This window comes from Dasypus novemcinctus, chromosome 26 (assembly GCF_030445035.2).
Source record: "Dasypus novemcinctus isolate mDasNov1 chromosome 26, mDasNov1.1.hap2, whole genome shotgun sequence".
Lineage (NCBI taxonomy): Eukaryota > Metazoa > Chordata > Mammalia > Cingulata > Dasypodidae > Dasypus > Dasypus novemcinctus.
Genome location: NC_080698.1, coordinates 24,695,687 through 24,716,303, shown reverse-complemented (window position 1 = coordinate 24,716,303; position 20,617 = coordinate 24,695,687). Strand labels below are relative to the sequence as shown.

General features: G+C 40.9%; 1 protein-coding gene across 1 annotated transcript; it reads right to left on the bottom strand.

Moving 5' to 3' along the window:
• Positions 1-3,483: 3,483 nt before the first annotated feature.
• Positions 3,484-19,739, bottom strand: SNTN (sentan, cilia apical structure protein). The gene is made up of 4 exons (XM_004482458.4): positions 19,611-19,739; positions 17,643-17,677; positions 7,688-7,827; positions 3,484-3,692 (listed from the first exon to the last, which is right to left on the bottom strand). Exons 1-4 carry the CDS (start codon positions 19,718-19,720, stop codon positions 3,534-3,536), a joined length of 444 nt encoding a protein of 147 aa, XP_004482515.1. The 5' UTR covers positions 19,721-19,739; the 3' UTR covers positions 3,484-3,533.
• Between the last annotated feature and the right edge of the window lie 878 nt (positions 19,740-20,617).

Below are 20,617 nucleotides of genomic sequence, written 5' to 3'. Positions count from 1 at the left end.
TTCCTTAGTGTGTGTATGTACATAATTTGATTGGTTTTGTTCTTTGCAGTCAGGGGATACCAATGTGAATTTGGCTGGCACTTGTCCTGGTTCCCAGGAAGTGTGTGGGGGTAGGTAAGTGAATGGGGGGTGGTGGTGTTAAGTGTGTGTGTATGGTAAAGTAAACACTTGGAAGTTCCCAAGTGGTAGGAGTGTCATCCCCCACCCCACCCCCAACCACCATGCTAATGAGATGACTCAGGGTGGGGGTGGCCATTTCTGTAGTCTTTTGATGGGGGTTGGCTGAGCCAGGAAAACCAACCACATCATTAGACCGTTGGGGCTTTGAGCCATGCCCTACCTGATCTCCTTGGAAGGGAGGGGGTTTAGGGATTGAGTTTAACCACATGAGCAGTATTTAAATCAATCATGCCCATGTAATGAACGAAATAAAAGCTCTGGACACTGACGTTTCCTTTGGCGAGCTTCTCTGGTTGGTCATAAACAGAGAGTGACTCTACAGGGAAGGAACACCACAAGCTTCATGGTAGAGACCTTCCAGAACTTGCCCTTTGAGTCTCTTCTTTTGGCTCCTCCTAATGTGTGTTCTTTTTGCTGCAATAAAACTATAATCCTTTTATTTCGCTTTTTTGAATTTGAAATAAAGTTTAAATTAAAAAAACCTATAATCATAAGTATAGTACTTTCCTGACTTCTGTGAGTCATTCTAGTGAATTATTGAAACTGAGGGGTTACTGGAAACCCTGATTTTGTAGCCAGGTGGTCAGAATGAAGATGGCCTGGGAAGCCCCTGAACTTGTGACTGCTACCTGAAATGTGGGCAATCTAGAGAAGGATTACACACCTACCCTGGCCTAACTCTGGGACATTTATGATCATTAGCAACATTTTCAAGATGGTGCCTTTGATTTAAGAGTGCAGGTCAAAGCCCTGGGACTAGAACCAAGAACTGGGGCTTCTGTGATCTAGGGTGTTAGTATCATGGGCACGGATTTATCTGTCACTTATGCTTCAATATGTACATGTGCTTTTGCTCTTTTCACTCTTTGCATCACGCTAAAATAGATTCTATTAATTGATATCCCTCTCAGAGGATCGTGCCTTTCCATCTGGGATGGGTTTTTTGAAAGTTTTACTGGAAGCCCAGAGGGTAGGAATGGCTCCAAGATTTCTCACCACACCATTTGCCAGGATCTCCTTTTTCCTTCTGTACAAGGTGTGAATCTGATCTTTTCATTGGTCACCAAGGTTGCCATATTCAGCTACTTGCTACTGAGACACAAGGGGCCTTGAGGGGGAGCAGCCCACAGAGTTCTATTTAAGGAATGCCAAATGGTTCTCCAGGACCCAGCTGGTACTGCTCTCTTTCGCACTGTGTCTGAAATGTGTGCAGCTATTTTTGTTGAGTTATAATATTATTGCTCACAACCAAATCTAATATTAAAACAAAATTAACAATGCCCTCGGGGAGGGCAGAAATCTCTCAAACCAGCTAGTTGTGTGACATTGGGAAAATCGAAGCCTCTTTGTGCTTAAGTTTCCTCATCTGAAAGGTGGTAATAATAACAGTTCCTACCTTATAGGGGTGTCATGGGGGTTAAATGAGTTAATATTTGTAAAGCCCTGGAACTGTGCCTGGCACATGCTATGAGCCCTTTGTGGAAAAAAAGAAAAGTAAAGAAAGGAACTTTGCTGTATTCTTTCTGCTTTCACTCACCTCTAGGAAAGAGATCAAAGCAACAAGGCTTTTAAAGCTAGATAGTCCTTTAATCCCTTTTTTCTTTTGTAAGATAATTGAGTTTGAAATGCCTCTATTAAACATACCTGCTTCCTGTTCGAATGGTGATAGAGGATAAAATGTGACACTTTCTCTTACATTGCATGTAAACTCTTGGATTTAGAATTTCTGAGGTTTGGCAAAAGGGAGGTATCTTAGTTCCTCAAAGGCTGCTGATGCAAAGTACCAAAAATAGGTTGGCTTTATAATGGAATTTTATTTGGGGTAAAAGCTTACAGTCCTGAGGCCACGTGGCGGAGCCGGCAGCTGGTCTCTGCTGAGGTCCCTGCCTTCCCCTCCAGACTCCAGCGCCTCCCGGGGCTCACCTGTGGGCAACCAGGCTTAGGGCTTCTCTCTTTCTGGGCTTCCTCGCTCAGGCTTTCCAGGCTTCTCTGCTTTCCAAAAGTTGTGGACGAACCTGGAGTCTTTTTTCTCATATGGCTGCATCAAATATGGCAAAGCTCCCTTTTTCTGTCTTCTGTCTCTCTGTTTCCATTTATATCAGACCCAGCAAGAGGGGAGAGACTCAACCTGAGTCACACCTGACTCCTGATGTGTCCAGTCAAGAGTCTCATACCCATAGGAAAGGATTAGTTCAAAAACATACACACACAAACATACATAAAAGAATTTCAAACTGTCACAAGAGCCCCAAAGATTTGGGTCTTAGGGTATTTGGAACACTACATGAGCTAATACTTCCAAGAGACATTTGCTAATACTTAGCAAAGGTAAGTATCTCATCTCTCATAGAGATGAGAGACTTATAGTGCTGGGCTCAGAATAAAATAGGAGATGAGAGAGGGGACTTGGGAAGTTATAACACTTTTACAGTAAACAAAAACCTTTGTGAAAGTCTGTTCCAAAATTTCAGGTATTGACTAGTATTTTGATTCCCAAGATGTGGATACTGACTGATAAAATTGAGAATTCTGCTGATTAATCTGTCTCTGTACAATAGTTGGTAGGATTTACAAGGGTTTTATTTTTTTAAAAGTCAGATTCATTTAAGTATAATTTACAGGCAGTAAAATTCACCCTTTTTAGTATACAGTCCTAAGAGTTTAACAAATGCATGTAACCACTATGACAATCGAGATAGAGAACATTTCCATCCCCTCTAAGAGTTTCCTTATGCCCATTTGTTGACAGCCTACTGCCCACCCATAGCCTAGAAACCACTAATCTGTTTTTTCATTTTTCTCTATGATTTTGCCTTTCACAGAATGTCAGTAAGAGCATCTTTGACCTTTGAGCCCAGGTCAGGTGATACACTCCTTTAGGATTCTGTAGCCTTTATTCTAATTAATTATATATGCCTTATATAATAAGGCATTCGATATCCATCTCTTCTGCTAGACTGTAAGATCCATGAGGACAGGAACTGTCTGGCCAGTTCATCACTTTATCCCCAGTATTGTCCTTCATAAATTAAGTGCTCAACAAGTATCATTTAGTGAATGAGTGAGTGTTCTAAGTCACTATTGACTCTGCAAAAGCAATCTGACAATCAGTGGTATAAAACCTATCATATTGCAAAGCAACCAGAGACCATATTTTTCAAATATTCCTGAAGAATATGAGTAAGCATTTAGAATAATATTGGGTCTGAATATTAGAAATCTGAACCAAACCTGGTAATCCCAGTTGCTTGAACAGTGTGTCCAATTAGTTAAAAATACGATGGAAAAAAAAACCTCTAATCATTTAACAGTGTCTCTTGCCTTTATTTCATTTAACTGTATTTTTAAAGCTGTTATTTCATAATTTTTACACTCCATATATTTTGTAGCAGATCTGACATTACAGTGATGCTTAAGAGCAAGATCATGAAGTCCTCGAAATCGAGCTTATTTCCTGTGTGTTCATCGAGTTCAGAAAGGAGCTCTCTGTATTTTGGTTTGGTTTCTTGTCCCTGGGAGAATAAAGAAGAACTAGTGAAAATTGCATTTATTGTACCACCTTGGGTCTATAGATAAGAAGATATAGTAAATGTATTATTAACAATAACATGTCAAGTTACTACCAGTCAAGCACTGTGTTAAATATTTTCATGGGTCATTTCCTTTAATCCTTGCAGTAACCTTATTGAATATGTACTTCACTATCCCCATTTTACAAATGCAATGTCAAAAACTCAGTGAGAATTAGGTAACTTGCCCCTAGTTGGGCAGCTTTCAGTATGGAACCAGGATTCAAAGCCTAGTCTATCTGATTCTAGAACCCATGCTCTTAAGTGCTACGCTTTCTCCCTCTCTGTGAACGCAGATATTGTTGTGTTTCCAGATTTTCAAAAAAAATAGTTTTTAAAGATTTTTATTTATTTCTCCCCCCATTCCCATTGTCTGCTCTCTGTGTCCACTTGCTGTGTGTTCTTCTTTGTCCGCCTGCATTCTTGTCAGCGGCACCGGGAATCTGTGTCTCTTTTTGTTGTGTCATCTTGCTGCATCAGCTCTCCATGTGTGTGGCGCCACTCCTGGGCAGCCTGTGCTTTTTTTGCATGGGGTGGCTCTCCTTGAGGGGCGTACTCCTTGCACGTGGGGCTCCCCTATGCGGGGACACTTCTGTGTGGCACAGCACTGCTTGTGCACATTTAGCACTGCGCATGGGTCAGCTCCACACGGGTCAGGAGGCCCTGAGTTTGAACCCTGAACCTCCCATGTGGTAGATGGATGCTCTATCAGTTGGGCCAAATCCACTTCCCAGATTTTCAAAATTTAATCTCTTTCTTATAGGAGTTGTCCATTATGTGTTTACCTGAACAATAAGATTATCCAGAAATATGGAATAAAATACCAAAAAGAAAATGTGTGCTTGGGAAGATTGATTTGGCATACAGCTTGATCATAAATCAAACCCAAATTCATAGTCCTCATAAACAGTCAGACTAAGGGTAAAAATGCCAATAGTATAAAATTGGAGAAGCTTTTCAGTGTCAAACCAGAGCTTGAGAAGTAGCTTTCCAAGTGGCATTAAAAACATTAAGGTCATTTGATTCATTGTTATATTCAGCTAGTTAAGCCAAAAATAATCCCCCATGTGCTAGCTGTAAAAACAAAAAACACCATCATGGCAATGACTAAGGCATTTTGGAATGATGAGACATTCCTCTTATAGGCTCAGACCCATTTTTGTTTCTCTAGGCTGGCTCTCTTCAAAGGTCAAAATCCAAGTGAAGGAGAAGGGAGTTTTCCACTTCTCTCTGCAAGGGAGCCAAATGCTGTATGAAAGGGCCAGATTCTAAGACAATGATCAAACCACTTGCCAGCAGAATGGGCCAATGTTTGCTCAAAGGTCAGAGATAGGTGTAGGTCTTTCTCCTATTCCTCCTATCTGTGTATTATAAGCTCAGGGAACGAATCCAGTTTCAGTCTTTTGGGCCATGCCAGCCATCTTGTTTTTGTATCTTCTTAGTAGTGCCTTTAGGCTCCACCTTATTACAACAGACTGGTTATAGAATGTTGAGATACCAAGAATTATCTTTGGGCTTATGGGAAAGGAGACGTTCCCCTTAGAACCCAGGCTTCAGCCAAAAGATCCAGCCCAGTTTCCCACAGAATTCTTCAGTGGGGTTTTAGGAGAAAGCCCAGTTAGCAGTGAAGTGAACCCCTGCTGTCCTATCCATTGACTCAAGTGCATGCACCTGCCTTAGGGAATCTTGCAGAACCTGGCATCTGGTCAACGGTAGCATTCAGCCATGTTTGCTGAGTGAAGTTAAACTATCACCACTGATACCAAGAACGCTCTGGGATGAGCAGCCCCTTCATGTCCCGTGAAGGGTGGCTCTGCTTTCTTGTGTCTCTCATCTAGAGAGGAGGGCAGCAGTACTCTGAAGCCTGGGTCCATCTGCTGATAGAGAGATTTGGAAACTGGCTGCCTTTCTTGGGGTTAGCCTGCACTTAAGGTCGCAGACCAGGTGTTTTTACTCAAGATTGGTTTTAATATTTTTTACTCTCGTGTTATGGAAGATGAAATAAATGAGGATGATTCATCCTCTAGGACCTCATGTTCATACTTGTTAAGTCTCACTGAGGATTTGCCAGGCCACCAGGTAAGGGGTCTATTTCCTTTCTGGGATATGTCATTTCTTTTGGCCTCTGATGATGCAGGTAAATTTTATTAGATCTATTCACGCACTCTTTCTTTGAAGACTCCCCACAGGTTTTTATCTCCTGTCAAGTTCTTCCTGATAAGTGTGCTTGAAAAATACAGCTTTCCTTAAAGAATTATTTCAAAAGTAGTATGCTTAATATAAAATATTAAGAAAAAAATTTTTTAAAAAGATTGTAAAAATAACCCTTTATCTCATCACCCCAAAATAGCTAACTATTGTTTACATCTCTTTCTAGTTATTTTTCCATGTTTCACACCATAGCCCCCCACACACATACACACAGGAAATTAATATAGTTGTCTTTTTAAACCTCAGAACACACATGGAACCTTAATTTCTGTCTCCTTTTACATTTTGTTTTTTTGTTCTACCTGCCAGTAAACATTGGTATTTCTAAGCTCTGCATGAGACCTCTTTTCTTCTTACACATTTTCTCTAGGCCAGTATTTCCCAAAGTAAGAACACATACTGCTGGGGTAGAATGTAATACAATTTTAGGTGATACAAGAATAGATATTAAAAATGAAGTCATCTTTTCATTATTTTTACTATTGGTTTCCACTTTAGCCAACTGAATTTACATTTATAACAGTGATAAAATGTACTTAAGAAATAAATTTATTTAAGTACAGCATTAACTTTAAAAATGATAGTACTGGCTGTAGGCAGATATGGAGAAAATATTTAATACGGTACCCAAATGACTCGAGTGTGAGAAATTTATCTCGAAGTGATCTCAGTCACTCTCTTCAGGTCAGTGATTATTTACGTACTGTTAACTCTCAAGTCTATATTTCAAACACAGATTTCTATTCTGACCTTCCAATTCATATATCCTATTGTTGTCTGTGTCTCCCCTTGACTGTTTCATGGACAACTTAAAATTGATACCTCCTATTTGAACTCATCATCTTCTCCCCACTCCTGCCACACCCTGAATGTTCTTACCCCAGTCTTTCTCTTCTTTGGGAAGGGGACCCACCCATCATCTTTCCCAGGCCAGAAACGAAGGGATCACTCTTCACTCTCTCATGACCATCAGCTGTCACAGCTAATCTAAGATCAAATTCTGTTCATTCTACCCACCAAATGTTTCTCGTATTTGTTTCCCTCGGTCTTCTCTACCTGAGCCTGAGCCTTTGTCCTCTTTTGTTCGGATTGCTTAGCCACAGTTACCCACCCCAGTCCATTGTCCACACTGCAGCTGGTGTAAGGTATTAATCTGGATTTTAGAAACCATTCCTGGTTTTCTCCTGCCTTTAAGCTATGCCTCCATAAGATCTGGCTTCTGCCCACCTTCCCAGCTTCATCTCCTGTCACTTTCCAGGGCTGTTCCCCTCTTGCTTGCCACTGGCTTCCTAAGTCTTTGGCCATACCAGCCTCAGGACCTTGGAACATGCCATTCCCTTTGCTTGAAATTTAATTTTCCTTGCTCTCCTTGCCTTACCAACTCCTGCCCATTCTTCAGATCACAGCTATACATTAATTTCCCAGGGGTTCATATTTGACCCCCCAGGATAGTCTCTCTTTTATACTCTCTCACTCATAATCTACTTTTTGCAGTCCTTTGAATATTTCTAATTACATTCTCAGAATATCTGTTTTGTTTTCCCTACTTCATTATTAGTTTGTACACTGTATTAACCCCTGTGGCAACTCACCGTCTGGACTAGGGTAGGTGCTTAATAAGTGTTTATTGAATGAAACAGGATGGTGATTTTTAGCTGGATTTGCTGGCCCCCTGGGCCTGCCATTATGGCATGGACCTGTTTCTTCATACACGGTAGTCTCCTTACCTCAGTGAACTTCCTAAATTGGGTTTGCAGCAGATTTTTGGCAGTGCCTTTTCCAAGTTTTCCATCAGGGTCAGAAAAGTTTCTGAAAATCAGAGCGATGGTGACCATGGCCTTTTCCAGATCTGAGCCCTTCCCCAGAGCTATGAGAACAGAAATATAGAAAAATGCATCCTAGGTTATAAATAACCCCTTTTCAGACATGGGCCTGGATCTTCCAACGGGGCCTGTAGGGAACAGGTTTGGAAGGTGTATGTCAGTGCAGCCTGTCCTTGGGCTCTTTGCTCCTACCTGGGAGTGGGGCATGCGAGTATCTGATCCTGGCTCTTTAAACAACAACAAAAGTTCCTTTCATAGCAATTAGAAGTGGGAGGATTGGGGTGAGATTTATCTCCTGCTTGCCTTGTAACCTTTGCCAAAGATCCCACCTCTCTAAGCCTTGGTTTTCTAATCTGTAATTTCATTCACAAATATTTATGGAACATCAGCTATGTGTTAGACCCAGTCCTGGCATTGGGGATACCTTACTGAAAAAAAAAAAGCTCTGCTCTTGTGGAGTTTATATTCTATGTCCATCATAGCATCACCTAGGCAGAAAGAGATCCAGAAGAAGCTTTCACATCAAATGATGGTTAAAGTATCTCCTTGATCTGTGGCTGCAAACACAGTGACTCCCAGCCAGTTTCTCTGGCTTAAACTCCTTGAAAGGGCTGTGCTAGATTCATTCCTTGTGGTGGGTAGTACCCAGTGAACACAGAGACTGGCACAAGGCACAGTAAAGGAAATTCTTACACTCATGTTTTCTTAGAACCCAATCCTTCCCCTACTAAAGAACTTAACACACTTTGCAGGTGCTATGCATTTAGCTGTCTTTCTCTCCAACTAGAAGGCAAGCTCCATGAAGTCAAGGATCATGTCTTTTTATCTTATCTTTCTTATCACCGTACTCCCAGGGCCCAGCACAAATATCCGATACAGAAGAGATGCTCATAGTTCCTGTTAAATGAATGCATATGGGAAGAGGATGTGGCTCAAGCAATTGAGCTCCTGCCTACTACATGGAAGGTCCCAGGTTCAGTTCCCAATGCCTCCTGGATAAGGTGAGCAGACAGTGAGCTGACGTGATGGGCAGGTGCAACAAGGAGACACAAAGGGGAAAGACAATGAGAGACAAAGCAAAGCAGGGAGCTGAGGTGACTCAAGTGATTGAATGCCTCTTTCCCACATGGGAGGTCCCAGGTTTGGTTCCTGGTGCCTCCTAAAGAGAACATGAACAGTCACAGAGAGCACACAGCAGATGGACATAGAGAGCAGACAGCGAATGCAAACAATGGGGGGGTGGGGGTCGGGGAGGTGGGGATAAAGAAATAAAAATAAATCTTAGGAAAAAAACTGAATGAATACAAATGAAAGAAAAATACAGTCCTATGGCTTTCAGCCTAGGTCACACGTAACAGTCACAGTTTCAAAGAATGATGATGAGTCAGAGCAAAATGAATTTTTTTATTGAGCACTAACTGTGTTCCTGGTATTCTCCTGAGGATCTCAGCACACAGCGGGGGCAAAAATAGATACCATCTTGTCCTCATATACCTTACAATCAAGTGGCGAGATAAATAATCAAGAGACTTATATATGGGTGTGTGTGTACATCTATTATTTGTAATTATTCCTCCATATGTATTCTAGGCTCAGGGAGCAGCTGACGTGAGGAATCTGAGATGGGAAGGAGCTTGAAAAAGAGAGCGGGCTGGGATTACAAGCTGGAAGGGTATAGGAAAGGCAAGCAGGCCCCTATGGTACAGGGTTTGTAGGCCATGGAAAGGAATTTGGATTTCCTCCAAAGTGTAAAGAAAGCATTGAAGGGTTTTAGCTTTCCAATTTGTCAATTAAAGGTGAGAGGTAAGGACAAGGGTTAAGAGAAAAGTAGGAATGAATGAAGGGAGGAAATAAGTGGGTTTCTTCAACCCTCACTATCTCTGGGAGCAGGGCCCAGATTAAATTGTGACATTATAATTTTTGTGTATACAAACACCAGGCAAAGCATTCTCGTCAATGTCTTGGCATCCCTCCCTGCTGTGTGAGGACATGTGTGCCCTCCCCATTCCCTGAGGCCATATTCCTCTCCAACTAGCCTGAAGCTTAAATCGTTAGGACTCTCTTGTCTTGCCCATCTGGACGACCCTTTTCCAGGCTCCTCAGAATCTGCTCATCATTTCTAACCTAAAGCAAGTGAAGACATATGTGTAAGGAGAAGCCTGGCTGGAAAAGCATCTATTATGTGCCAGAAACTTTACATAAATTGCATATTTGCTTCTCATAATAACAAAGGGAATTATAATACCATTCAAATTTTTATTGTACTTTTAAAATTATTTTGAAATAATTATAGATTCACAGGAAGTTGCAAAGAAGTGTACAAGGGGATCCTGTGCACCCTACCCTATGCTGACATCTTGCTTAACTAGAATACAATATAGAAGTCAGGAAATTGACATTGATAAAGAGTCCATAGAGCTTGTTCAGATTTTACTCATTTGTGCATGTATGTGTGTATTTTTATAGAATTTTATCACATGTAGTTTTGAGCAACTAACACTAAATTAAGAGATACAGATTTGTACCATCACGACAAAACTCCCTTGTGCTACCCCTTTATAGCTACATGAACCCTTTTCCCTGCTCCCATCCCCAGTCCCTGGAGATCACTAGTCTCCATCTCTATGATTATGTTATTTCATGGATTTCATATAAATGGAATCACAATATGAAATTTTTGAGATTGCTTTTTTTCCCATTCAGCCTAATGCCCTTGAAGTTCATCTAAGTTGTTGTGTGTATTGTATATGGATAATTTTTTCCTTTTTATTGCTGAGTATTCCATGATATGGATGTACCACATTTGTTTAATCATTCACCTATTATAGGACATCTGGGTTGTCTCAGTTTTTGGCTATTATGAATAAGGCTGCCATAAACATTTGTTATAAAGATAATTTTTCATTTTTGGAATAAATGCCAAAGAGTACAATTGCTGGGTTATATGTTAAGTCTATTTTTAGTTTTTTAAGAAAAACTGAAACAACTGTTTTCCATGCTGCCTGTACCATGCCTGTACCATTTCCATTCCATCAGCAATGCATGAGTGATTCAGGTATTCTCCATCCTTGCCAGCATTTGGTGTGGTCAAGTGTTTTTTATTTTATTTTATTTTTAATTTTTAGCCATTCTGATAGGTGTGTAGGGATATCCCAATGTGGTTTTAGTTTGTATATACTAATGGCTAATGTTGAAATCTTTTCATGTGCTTATTTGTCATCTGTAAATCTTCTTTCATGAAATGTATACATTTGTTAATGTCTGTTGCCAATTTTCCAATTGGAGTTTTTTCAAATGTTAGGTTTATATATTCTTAATTATTTTTTAGAGAAGTTGTGGGTTTACGGAACAATCATGCATAAGATACTGGATTCCCATATACCATATTAACATTTTGGATTGGTGTGGTACATTTGTTAAAATTGATGAAAGCATATTTTCATAATAGCACTATTAAGTATAGTTCATTGTTTAACTTAGGATTCAGTGTTGTGCAGTTCCATGGATAATTTTTTAAAAATTGTATTCTAGTACCATATATACAACCTGACATTTCCCCTTCTAACCACAATTCAATGCTGAAAATAACTATATGTATTTCAGGGATGTTAATTACATTCACAATCTTGTGCTACTATCATCACCTTCTATTACCAAAATTCGTATATTCTTGTATACCTCCTTTGTAAATTTTATAAATTTATAAATATTTTCTCCCAGTCTCTGAATTGTCTTTTCATCCTCTCAACAGGATCTTCTGCAGAGGAAAAGTTTTAAATTTTGATGAAGTCCAAATTTTTTCCTAAAAGTTTTAATGTTTTACATTTAAGCCTGTCATCCATTTTGAGTTAATTTTTGTATAAAGTGTGAGATTTAGGGCTTAGGCAGAGGTTTTTGCATTTGTGTTTGTGTGTGTGTGTGTTTTGCCTATGGATGACTGCCCAAGCACTATTTGTTGAAGAGGCTATCTTCCCTCACTGAATTGCTTTTACACCTTTGTCAACAATCAGTTGGACATATTTGTGAGGTCTATTTTGGTTTCTTTATTCTGTTCCATATCTATGTGTGTATCTCTCCACCAATACCATACTGTCTTGATTACTGCAGCTATATAATAAGCCTTAATATCAGGGAGAATGATTCCTGCCACTTTCTTTTTTCAAAATTGTTTTGGCTCTTATAGGGACTTTTCCCTTTCTGTAATTCATGGTTTGTAGACAGACAAGCTTATTCTTTGCTGAGATTTTGATAGGAATTATTTTAAATCTATAAATCAGTTTGGGAAGAATTACATCTTCTCTATGTTGAGTCTTCCAATCCATGAACATAGTTTGTCCCTCTATTATTATACTGTTTTATACATGAATACAGTATATGATCTTGCTGAAGACAAACAACTAGTAAATGGAAGTGGAAGAGCTTGGATTTGAATCTATGTCAAAAACATAAGTGTCATGAAGACATGGATTTTTTTGCCTGTCTTGTTTTCTGTTGAATCCTCTGCACTTAGAATAGTGCCTAGCACATGGTAAGTGTTGAACAAATATTTGTTGAATGAATGGCTTTAAAACCTGTGTTCTTAATGTCTTATTTTCTGCTTTTCTCCTTTGTTCTGATTCCCAGCCTCATCCTGGCCTTTGACTAGGGCCTTATGTTTACAACTTCTAAACACTTACAGTGACTGACCCTTCATCCAGCCTAGACCTCTGGTCTTAGAAAATTCCCTGATTCTTTTTAGCTTCTTTCCCCCCAGTACTTAGCCACCACTTCCCTCTACTTCTGCCATACCAAAGGAACTGATATTTAGAGCTGGGACTGCTCTTAATTGACTAACATTTTTTGGCTCATGACACCACAAGAAGATGGGCACATTTCTTTTAGCTTTGTTCTACCTTTCCTGGGGATGGGGCAGGGGGTTGGGGTGGAGAGGGTGTGTTTGAGGAGGTGGGGTGTTGTGCCTCAGTGTGTTTTATTTTTATGTTTTTTGCAGTAGTTTTGATTTTTAAGAGACTGAAGAATAACTTCTGTTTACAAATAATTTTGTTTTTAAGAAGCAGATTGCTTGGAAAAGGCAAAATTAGTTCCTTAGAAATCAGATATGCCTTCTGTCATTTTTACTATTGATTTAATAATTAATAGTAAAGAATAATTAGCTAGGGCTCTTGAATAAGTGGATCTACTGGATATAAGATTTTTCATGGCAGTCACTAATTATTTGCTCACCTGGGTATCCCCTGCTGGTGAGGAAGGAGTGGATTTTCAACTGTGAGTAACTTGAAAATAATGCTAGACACCTTCCTTGTTTACTATGTGCCAGGAACCTTTCAATCATAATCTTATTTGTTAGTAAAATTGGTAGAGGCAGGAACTATTTGTGTTTCCCTTCTACATATTGGAAACTGATGCATGGAGAGATTAAGAACCTTAAGGTCACATTGCTAGAAGTGGCAGAGGAAGGCTTTGAAGTTCTGTCTGACCTCAAAGATCTGCCACTATGGAAATTCCTTGCAAGGGCATCTGTATGGAAGCTTGGAATCCAGACATTTTTCCAACCCTCTGATGAAGTTTGGGTCTGGCTGCACTCTGGATCCCCATCCATCTGGACTAGCCACTTTCCCTTCCTTCTCCTTTTTTCTTTGAAAAAATAGCATACATTTTTTTAGAGTAAGATAGCATATGCTCATGATAAAAACAGAAATAGGAATCATTAAAAATAAAAGATAACAGGGACCTCTGGTTATCCTACCAACACTGGTGACATTTTGTGAGAACTTTTGGTTTCCTGTTTTTATGGTTGGATTCTTCCCTTAATAAACCCAGCATGTTGTCTCTTAACTCTTGCCCTCTCTGCCTCACAGAGCTAGGAGTGAGTATTTTAAAGCATATTATAAGGGCTAAGTGCTATTAAAAATTCAAGGGATTGATGTTTCTCCTTTGGTGTTTTTTATTGGCTCTCTTGCCTGGGGTGTGGGGGTGGAAGAGAAAGCAGTTAACCGTGCCTCTTCATATTTCTCCCTCCTGCTATGCCTTAGCTCACTTTTTACTTTATTAATATGGAATTGGGTGATGTTTCCTACACACTCTATTCATTCAACAAGTATTTATTGGTAAGTATTTAATGCCAGGCCCTGTTCTAGTTCGGAGGACAGAAGAGTGAACAATACCAAGGAGAGTAATCCCTCTTTTGTGGAGCTTTTGTTCTGGTGGACAACAGTGATGAATGATGAGGGAGCTTACTCCATATGCCATGGCAGCGATAGGTGACTTTCTGAGGTGGGTACTAGTGTCAGCTGTGTTTCATAGATGAGGAGACTGAGGTCCAGAGAGATTAAGTAGCTTGCTCAATTTATCTGCACACTGCTTCTTGCTGTTGTTTTTCAGGCAGTACATTTTGCAGAACTCTTTCCTGAACCCCTAGGGGCTACATGTTCCCCCCTTGCCCTTCTGTAATATGCTGAACAAAACCCTACTATAACCTCCTCATTGAAATACTTTGCTTGCTTTGTCTAAATTACCTTTTAGATCAGTGCTGTCCAAAGAAGTATAATGTGAGCCACAGTGGTCATTTTCTTGTAGCCACATTGTAAAAGAGAAAAATAACAAAACAAGTGAAACTAATTTTAATACTGGGGTTCTTAACAAGGGGTTCATGAGTTTGAATTGAAACTCAAGAAAACTTTATTCTTGTGGGGATGTGTTTGGTGTGGGTGTGATGTATTTATTAAATAATAGACAGTATAGTGGAGACTTACTAAGGGGTCTGTGGTTTTCACCTGAATGGTAAAGGGGTCTATGAAACAAAAAGGTTAAGCATATATTTTAATAATGTATTTTATTTAACCCAATATATAAAAATATTATTGGGGAAACGGACTTTGGCCCAGTGGTTAGGGCGTCCGTCTACCATATGGGAGGTCCGCGGTTCACACCCCGGGCCTCCTTGACCCATGTGGAGCTGGCCATGCGCAGTGCTGATGCGCGCAAGGAGTGCCGTGCCACGCAAGGGTGTCCCCCGCGTGGGGGAGCCCCACGCGCAAGGAGTGCGCCCGTGAGGAAAGCCGCCCAGCATGAAAAGAAAGAGCAGCCTGCCCAGGAATGGCGCCGCCCACACTTCCCGTGCCGCTGACGACAACAGAAGCGGACAAAGAAACAAGACACAGCAAATAGACACCAAGAACAGACAACCAGGGGAGGGGGGGAATTAAATAAATAAATAAATCTTTAAAAAAAAAAAATTATCATTTCAATATGTGATGAATATAAACATTGAGCTATTTTGTATTCTTTTTTCCTCTACTAAGACTTTTAAATAAGATATATATTTTACACTTTTTAAAAAGATTTATTTTATTTATTTCCCCCCTCCCCATTCCTCCTATTCCCCCCGTTGTCTGCTCTCTGTGTCCATTCGCTGTGTGTTGTTCTGTGTCTGCCTGTATTCTCATTAGGTGGCTCCAGGAACCAATCCTGGGGCCTTCCGGAATGGGAGAGAGGCGATTACTCGCTGGCATCACCTTAGCTCCCTGTTCTGCTGCTTCTTATTTTCTCTCTTCTGTGTCTCTTGTTGTGTCATCTTGCTGCGCCAGCTCTCCGTGTTAGACGGTACTACTATGTGGGGTGGCTTTCCTGTGTGGAAAGGCATTCCCACACAATGCCACACTCCTGAGCAGGGCTGCATTCCCACATGGGCTGGCACTACGCGTGGGCCCACTTCCCCTCACCAGGAGGCCCTGGGCATCAAACCCTGGACCTCCTATATGGTAGATGGGAGCCCAATTGGTTGAGCCACATCTGTTTCCCTATATTTTACACTTTGCCTTTCAATTTTTTTTTTTAAAAGATTTATTTATTTATTTAATTCCCCCCCTCCCCTGGTTGTCTGTTCTTGGTGTCTTTTTGCTGCGTCTTGTTTCTTTGTCCGCTTCTGTTGTCTCAGCGGCACGGAAAGTGTGGGCGGCGCCATTCCTGGGCAGGCTGCACTTTCTTTTCACGCTGGGCGGCTTTCCTCACGGGCGCACTCCTTGCGCGTGGGGCTCCCCCACGCGGGGGACACCCTTGCGTGGCACGGCACTCCTTGCGCGCATCAGCGCTGCGCATGGCCAGCTCCACATGGGTCAAGGAGGCCCGGGGTGTGAACCGCGGACCTCCCATATGGTAGACGGACGCCCTAACCACTGGGCCAAAGTCCGTTTCCCGATTTGAACTAACCACTTTTCTAAGTGCTCAATAGCTAGACGTGGCTAGTGGCTACGATATTGGACAGTGTGTTCTAGACTGTATATTGTCTGAGGCCAGTTACTGTATCTTATTTATTTTTGCATTCTTTCTCAGGCCCTGGCATCTCATGGGCCTCAGTATATAAATATTGAACAGAGCTGATTTGAACTTCAGAATAACTGTCTCTTCTTCCTCACCTGCCCTGGGACAGGGCAACACCAATGACGAAAGCCTTGATCTGTTGAGATCCTGACACTTCATTGAAATCAAAATACAACACTCAGTACAGCAGGTTGCCAGAATCACCTCATTTTAGAACATTTCTGAATATCAGTTAGTTTTACAAATGAAAAAAATGAAGGCCTAGAGGAGAGAAGTGGTTTGCCCAAGCTCATCTAGGTCACATATGGAAGAGCTAAACTCTAAGTCATTGCTCTCTTCTTTCTAGACTGATGATTTTCCCAATACTCCAGTACCTCTCAATGTTTCCACTGTAAATCTACTCTGAATGGTAGAGGTGAACATGTGTCCTTACCCCCCAGTGGGGCATCCTTACTCCACAGTGTGTCAAGGGCATTATCTCTAGCAGCTGGCAAAGAAAATGTGTTCATATTGACTTCTACTCCAAGATCTATTCATGCCTAACTTCAGTTAATATTAATTTAAATATTAATAATATTCATAATTGCTTACCATTGAATAAAACTCATTGTGGGAGGATAAGCTTTGTTTAGCCTGTGGTTCCTTAATAGCCTAATTTACAGAATCTGGTGCTAAGAATGGTATGTCTGTATGTTGGGGCAAAAAGATGTTAAAATCCTCCCTCAACTATACAGAGGGGAAAAGTTGAGTTGGAAATGTGATGGAGCCATTATCAAAAGTAAACGCTAATTGTGGTTATTGTGAAGTAGAAATACTATCACTGTGGGGTGATAGTATAAAAGTGATATTTTCTTCAAGATGGAGACTTTCTGAAATAAAAGTATAAAGTATCTTAAAGTATCTCTTTTGGGGAGTTCACTGGGCTATCTAAGAGGATAAACAACTGCAAAACAGTAATGTCCTGCTGAGTGTTTTTGGAAAATGGACAGCAGCCTCTGCTCATTACTCTGTAAACATTCCAAGTATATGAATGGATTTTTTCCCTTATATTGCTATTTCTATGGCAATGCTATTAACTTTAAAGGTATTTTATCTATCAAATTGAATTCTGGGGGCAGATATTTACACTTTGGTAGTCGGTCACACAGTGTGTCCACTAAATCAACAGAGGCCATTGGGAACTGATTACATCTTGAGTTCCACTAAACACTCATGTGTCAGATACTCATGGTTTTGCTCTGAGAATGCTGCCCGTAGACAGGCAACAGAGTCCCATGGGAGGGACACTGAATTAGGAGTAGGAGGAACCACACTCTCATCTTAGCTCTGCCTTTAGTGGACTCTCTTAGTTTGGACAAACTTATTCTTATTGCTGGACCTTACCTCCAAAATCTTTAAAAAGAACATCTTGAATGTTAGATGATTTATCCACAAGTTCCCTTACATCCATGGCATTCTTTGATGTCCCATTATTTTTAAATCTTGACATGCCCTCATACTACAGGGGAAGCACACACATCTCAGTCAACCCATGCCTTACCTTTTATTGAAGCCAGCTGTTTGGACATTGAAATGCTGCCAAGAAAATCAAAGAAATAAAATGATTCTGGGAGTCTGGGGACTGATATCAGCTTCTAAACTAATGCAATATAGTGATTAAAAATTACTTTATTCTTGCATTCAAAAAATATCCATTGAGCATTTTAGTAGAGCAGCCAACTATCTAACAAAATCCTTTCTCCCCTTGTCACATGGTAAAGAAATGCCTGACCGATGGCTGGCCAGCTAGCCCACATATCCCAACCCTCCTTGCAACTATATGACCATGTGATTAGATTCCTGCAGTAGAATGGAAGTACAAAGGAAGTGAGCACCCTCCATGTAAGTTCCTCCATGCTCCCTCCTACTTCCAGGTGAATGAGATGGACATGATCAGGTAGACTTTGGAAGCCACACAGTGAAGATGGCAGTGCCTCCATCAGTCTACGTCCTCATAAGGCTGCAAGGAGTAGAGCTGCCACAGACCCGATACCCCGCTCTGTACTGTCACATGAGGAAGAAACAAAAGCTTCTTGCTCTTCAAACCACTGAGGTTTTGAAGTTTATTTGTTCCAGCAACTTACCCTACCTACCTGAGAATCTAGGTACTATGCTGGGGGTGGGGAAGCATCAGAGAATGGCAGTCGTGTGCAGAAGACTGATATCAGACAGGTAATTCAGTAAGGAGTGCTGGCAGAGCACATGGAGAGGAGAGAGAAGGACTAATCTCATCTACACATCAGGGTAATGACATTTTATCTGAACCTAATGAATTGGTAGAGGAAGAAAGAGGAAAATTGTTACAAGCAAAGGGAGAAAGCATGGCATGATTGGAAAACCAAAGGAAGTGCAGGTTGGCTGGAACTGGAGAAGGACAGAGATATGACACAAGATGGCGAAGGCCAGAGCATGGCTTGGAAGTTTTATGGAGGACTCAGGCTCTAATTCTAAAGACAGTAGGAGGTAAGAGAATGACATGATCAGATTTGCTTTTTGGAAAATTATTTCACCTGCTATGTCAGAAATAGATTGGACAAAGGCCAGATTAGAGGCAGGGAGATGAATCTTGCCTCCTTAGAAAAGCAAATAGAAGTTTGCTTGATATTTCAATACCCCATGGCTGGGGTGGTTTTTGAGAAAGCCAATAAAAGCCACAGAACCTGGTCATACGTTTGACAGCTTCCTAAATGGAACTTTCGGTTTGGGCCTGACTAGCTGGGGGATCAACCGCTTTGGTGGTCTCCTTTTCCTCATCTGTAAAATTAAGAAGCTAGACTGTGATGATGGACACCTCTCAGGCTTCCTGGTGAATTCCTCTTCAGTTTCTAAAACTTAGCACCATTATCATCTCCTTCATAGGATGGATTCCTCTGCCTCTTTGACATATTTGCTTTTTGCACATGTGCCCTTGCAACATGGTATATGCTAGTTTTTCTTGACATTACCTATTTTCTGTTTTTCACCTTAGTCCATGAGGCCCTTGAGAGTGAGAGCTATGCAGTTTATCCCATATCTCCCACCCCAGCCTCGTAGAAGACTTGTACTTTTAAGTGTCTAAAAAAATAAAAAGTTTTTAAATTAAAATAGGCCCTTTAAAAAGAGTTACATGGGAAAGAATGTTTATGACTTAATAGCCCTAATTTTACATTTCTGAATGATACGAAACAATTTCCCTCTTTTGTGGATAATTTGAAAGAATTATGCTATACTGTTAACATCAATACTAACTTTGATTTACAAATGATTCTCAAGAGGCAATCAAATATGTTTGCTTAATCACATCATCTTTTCAGTTCGCAGTCATAGCTGCAAGTTAGCTCCCTTTGTCTTTCCAATTCAGTTTAAAGCTGAACTTTAATATTTTTAATATCTTGCAATATCTTGTCTATCAGGCTGCTGATATAAACTCTTTGAAATACATCAGCAAGCTTAAGTGAAACTCAGTAAAAGAAAGCCAAGTGCCACTGACCTTCTGGGCATTTTCCTAGGTGCTAAGGTGGCTGTTGGGGCTGCAGAAGGCTGGGGTTCCCCTTCTGAGTGGAGCACTTGGGCCTGGGTACTGTGTCTACAGCCGCACATACTCTGCACTCCTGCTGTGTGTTCACCTTTCCTTAGCAACAGTCACTTGCCCACTGTTACTATTGTCATTCATTCCATGACAACCAGACAACAGAAGTTTTAGAATAAGCTTTCTTCAGTGTCATTGTTTGTACACATTAAATCATTCATTCATTCAACAAATATTTGAGTGCCTGCTTTGGGCAAAGCACTGTAGGGTACTGGGGACACAATAGTGAGCAAAGTCAGATGCTTTTAGGGACCTTCCAGGCGGTGACTGATATTAATCGGTCAATCACACAAAAATTGCCTCTGTGAACAGAACTATGAAAGGGGGGTGATAAGAGATTAGCATTAGCCATGAAGTTCGGGGTGGCATCTGCGGGGAAGTGATACTCGAAGATGAGTAAGAGCTAACTAGGTGGAAGATGAAGAGACCCTTACTGTAGGCAGAAGGAATCCCTCTGCTAAACTTTGCAGCAAAAGGGAGCGTGCTGGACACGAGAGATGGAAAGAGGGCCAGTGTGGCTGGACCAGAGAGCGAAGGAGTGGCGGTTCAAGCTGAGGCTGAAGAGGAGGAAGCAGGGTGGGTAGATGATGCAAAAATTTGCAGGACATGGTAGGGAGTTTCCACTCTATCTCAAAAAATGGGGCACCATTTGTGGATTTTAAGCCTGGAGCTTAATAGAATTCATTTTAACTCTGGCTTCAGTGTGAATAATGGCTGGTAAGGTGAACAGAATAAATGCAGCGAGAGTGGTAAAAAGGCTAAGAGTTCTTTCTATGACAACTGGAGGACAAATTGACTCAGTCAGATGAGAGTGTTTCAGGAAAGACATACCCAAAGATTGCTTATTGCTTAAGTTGCTGGTGAGTTGATGGGGGAGAGGAGATGGAAATTTCAAGGGAAGTCAAGAA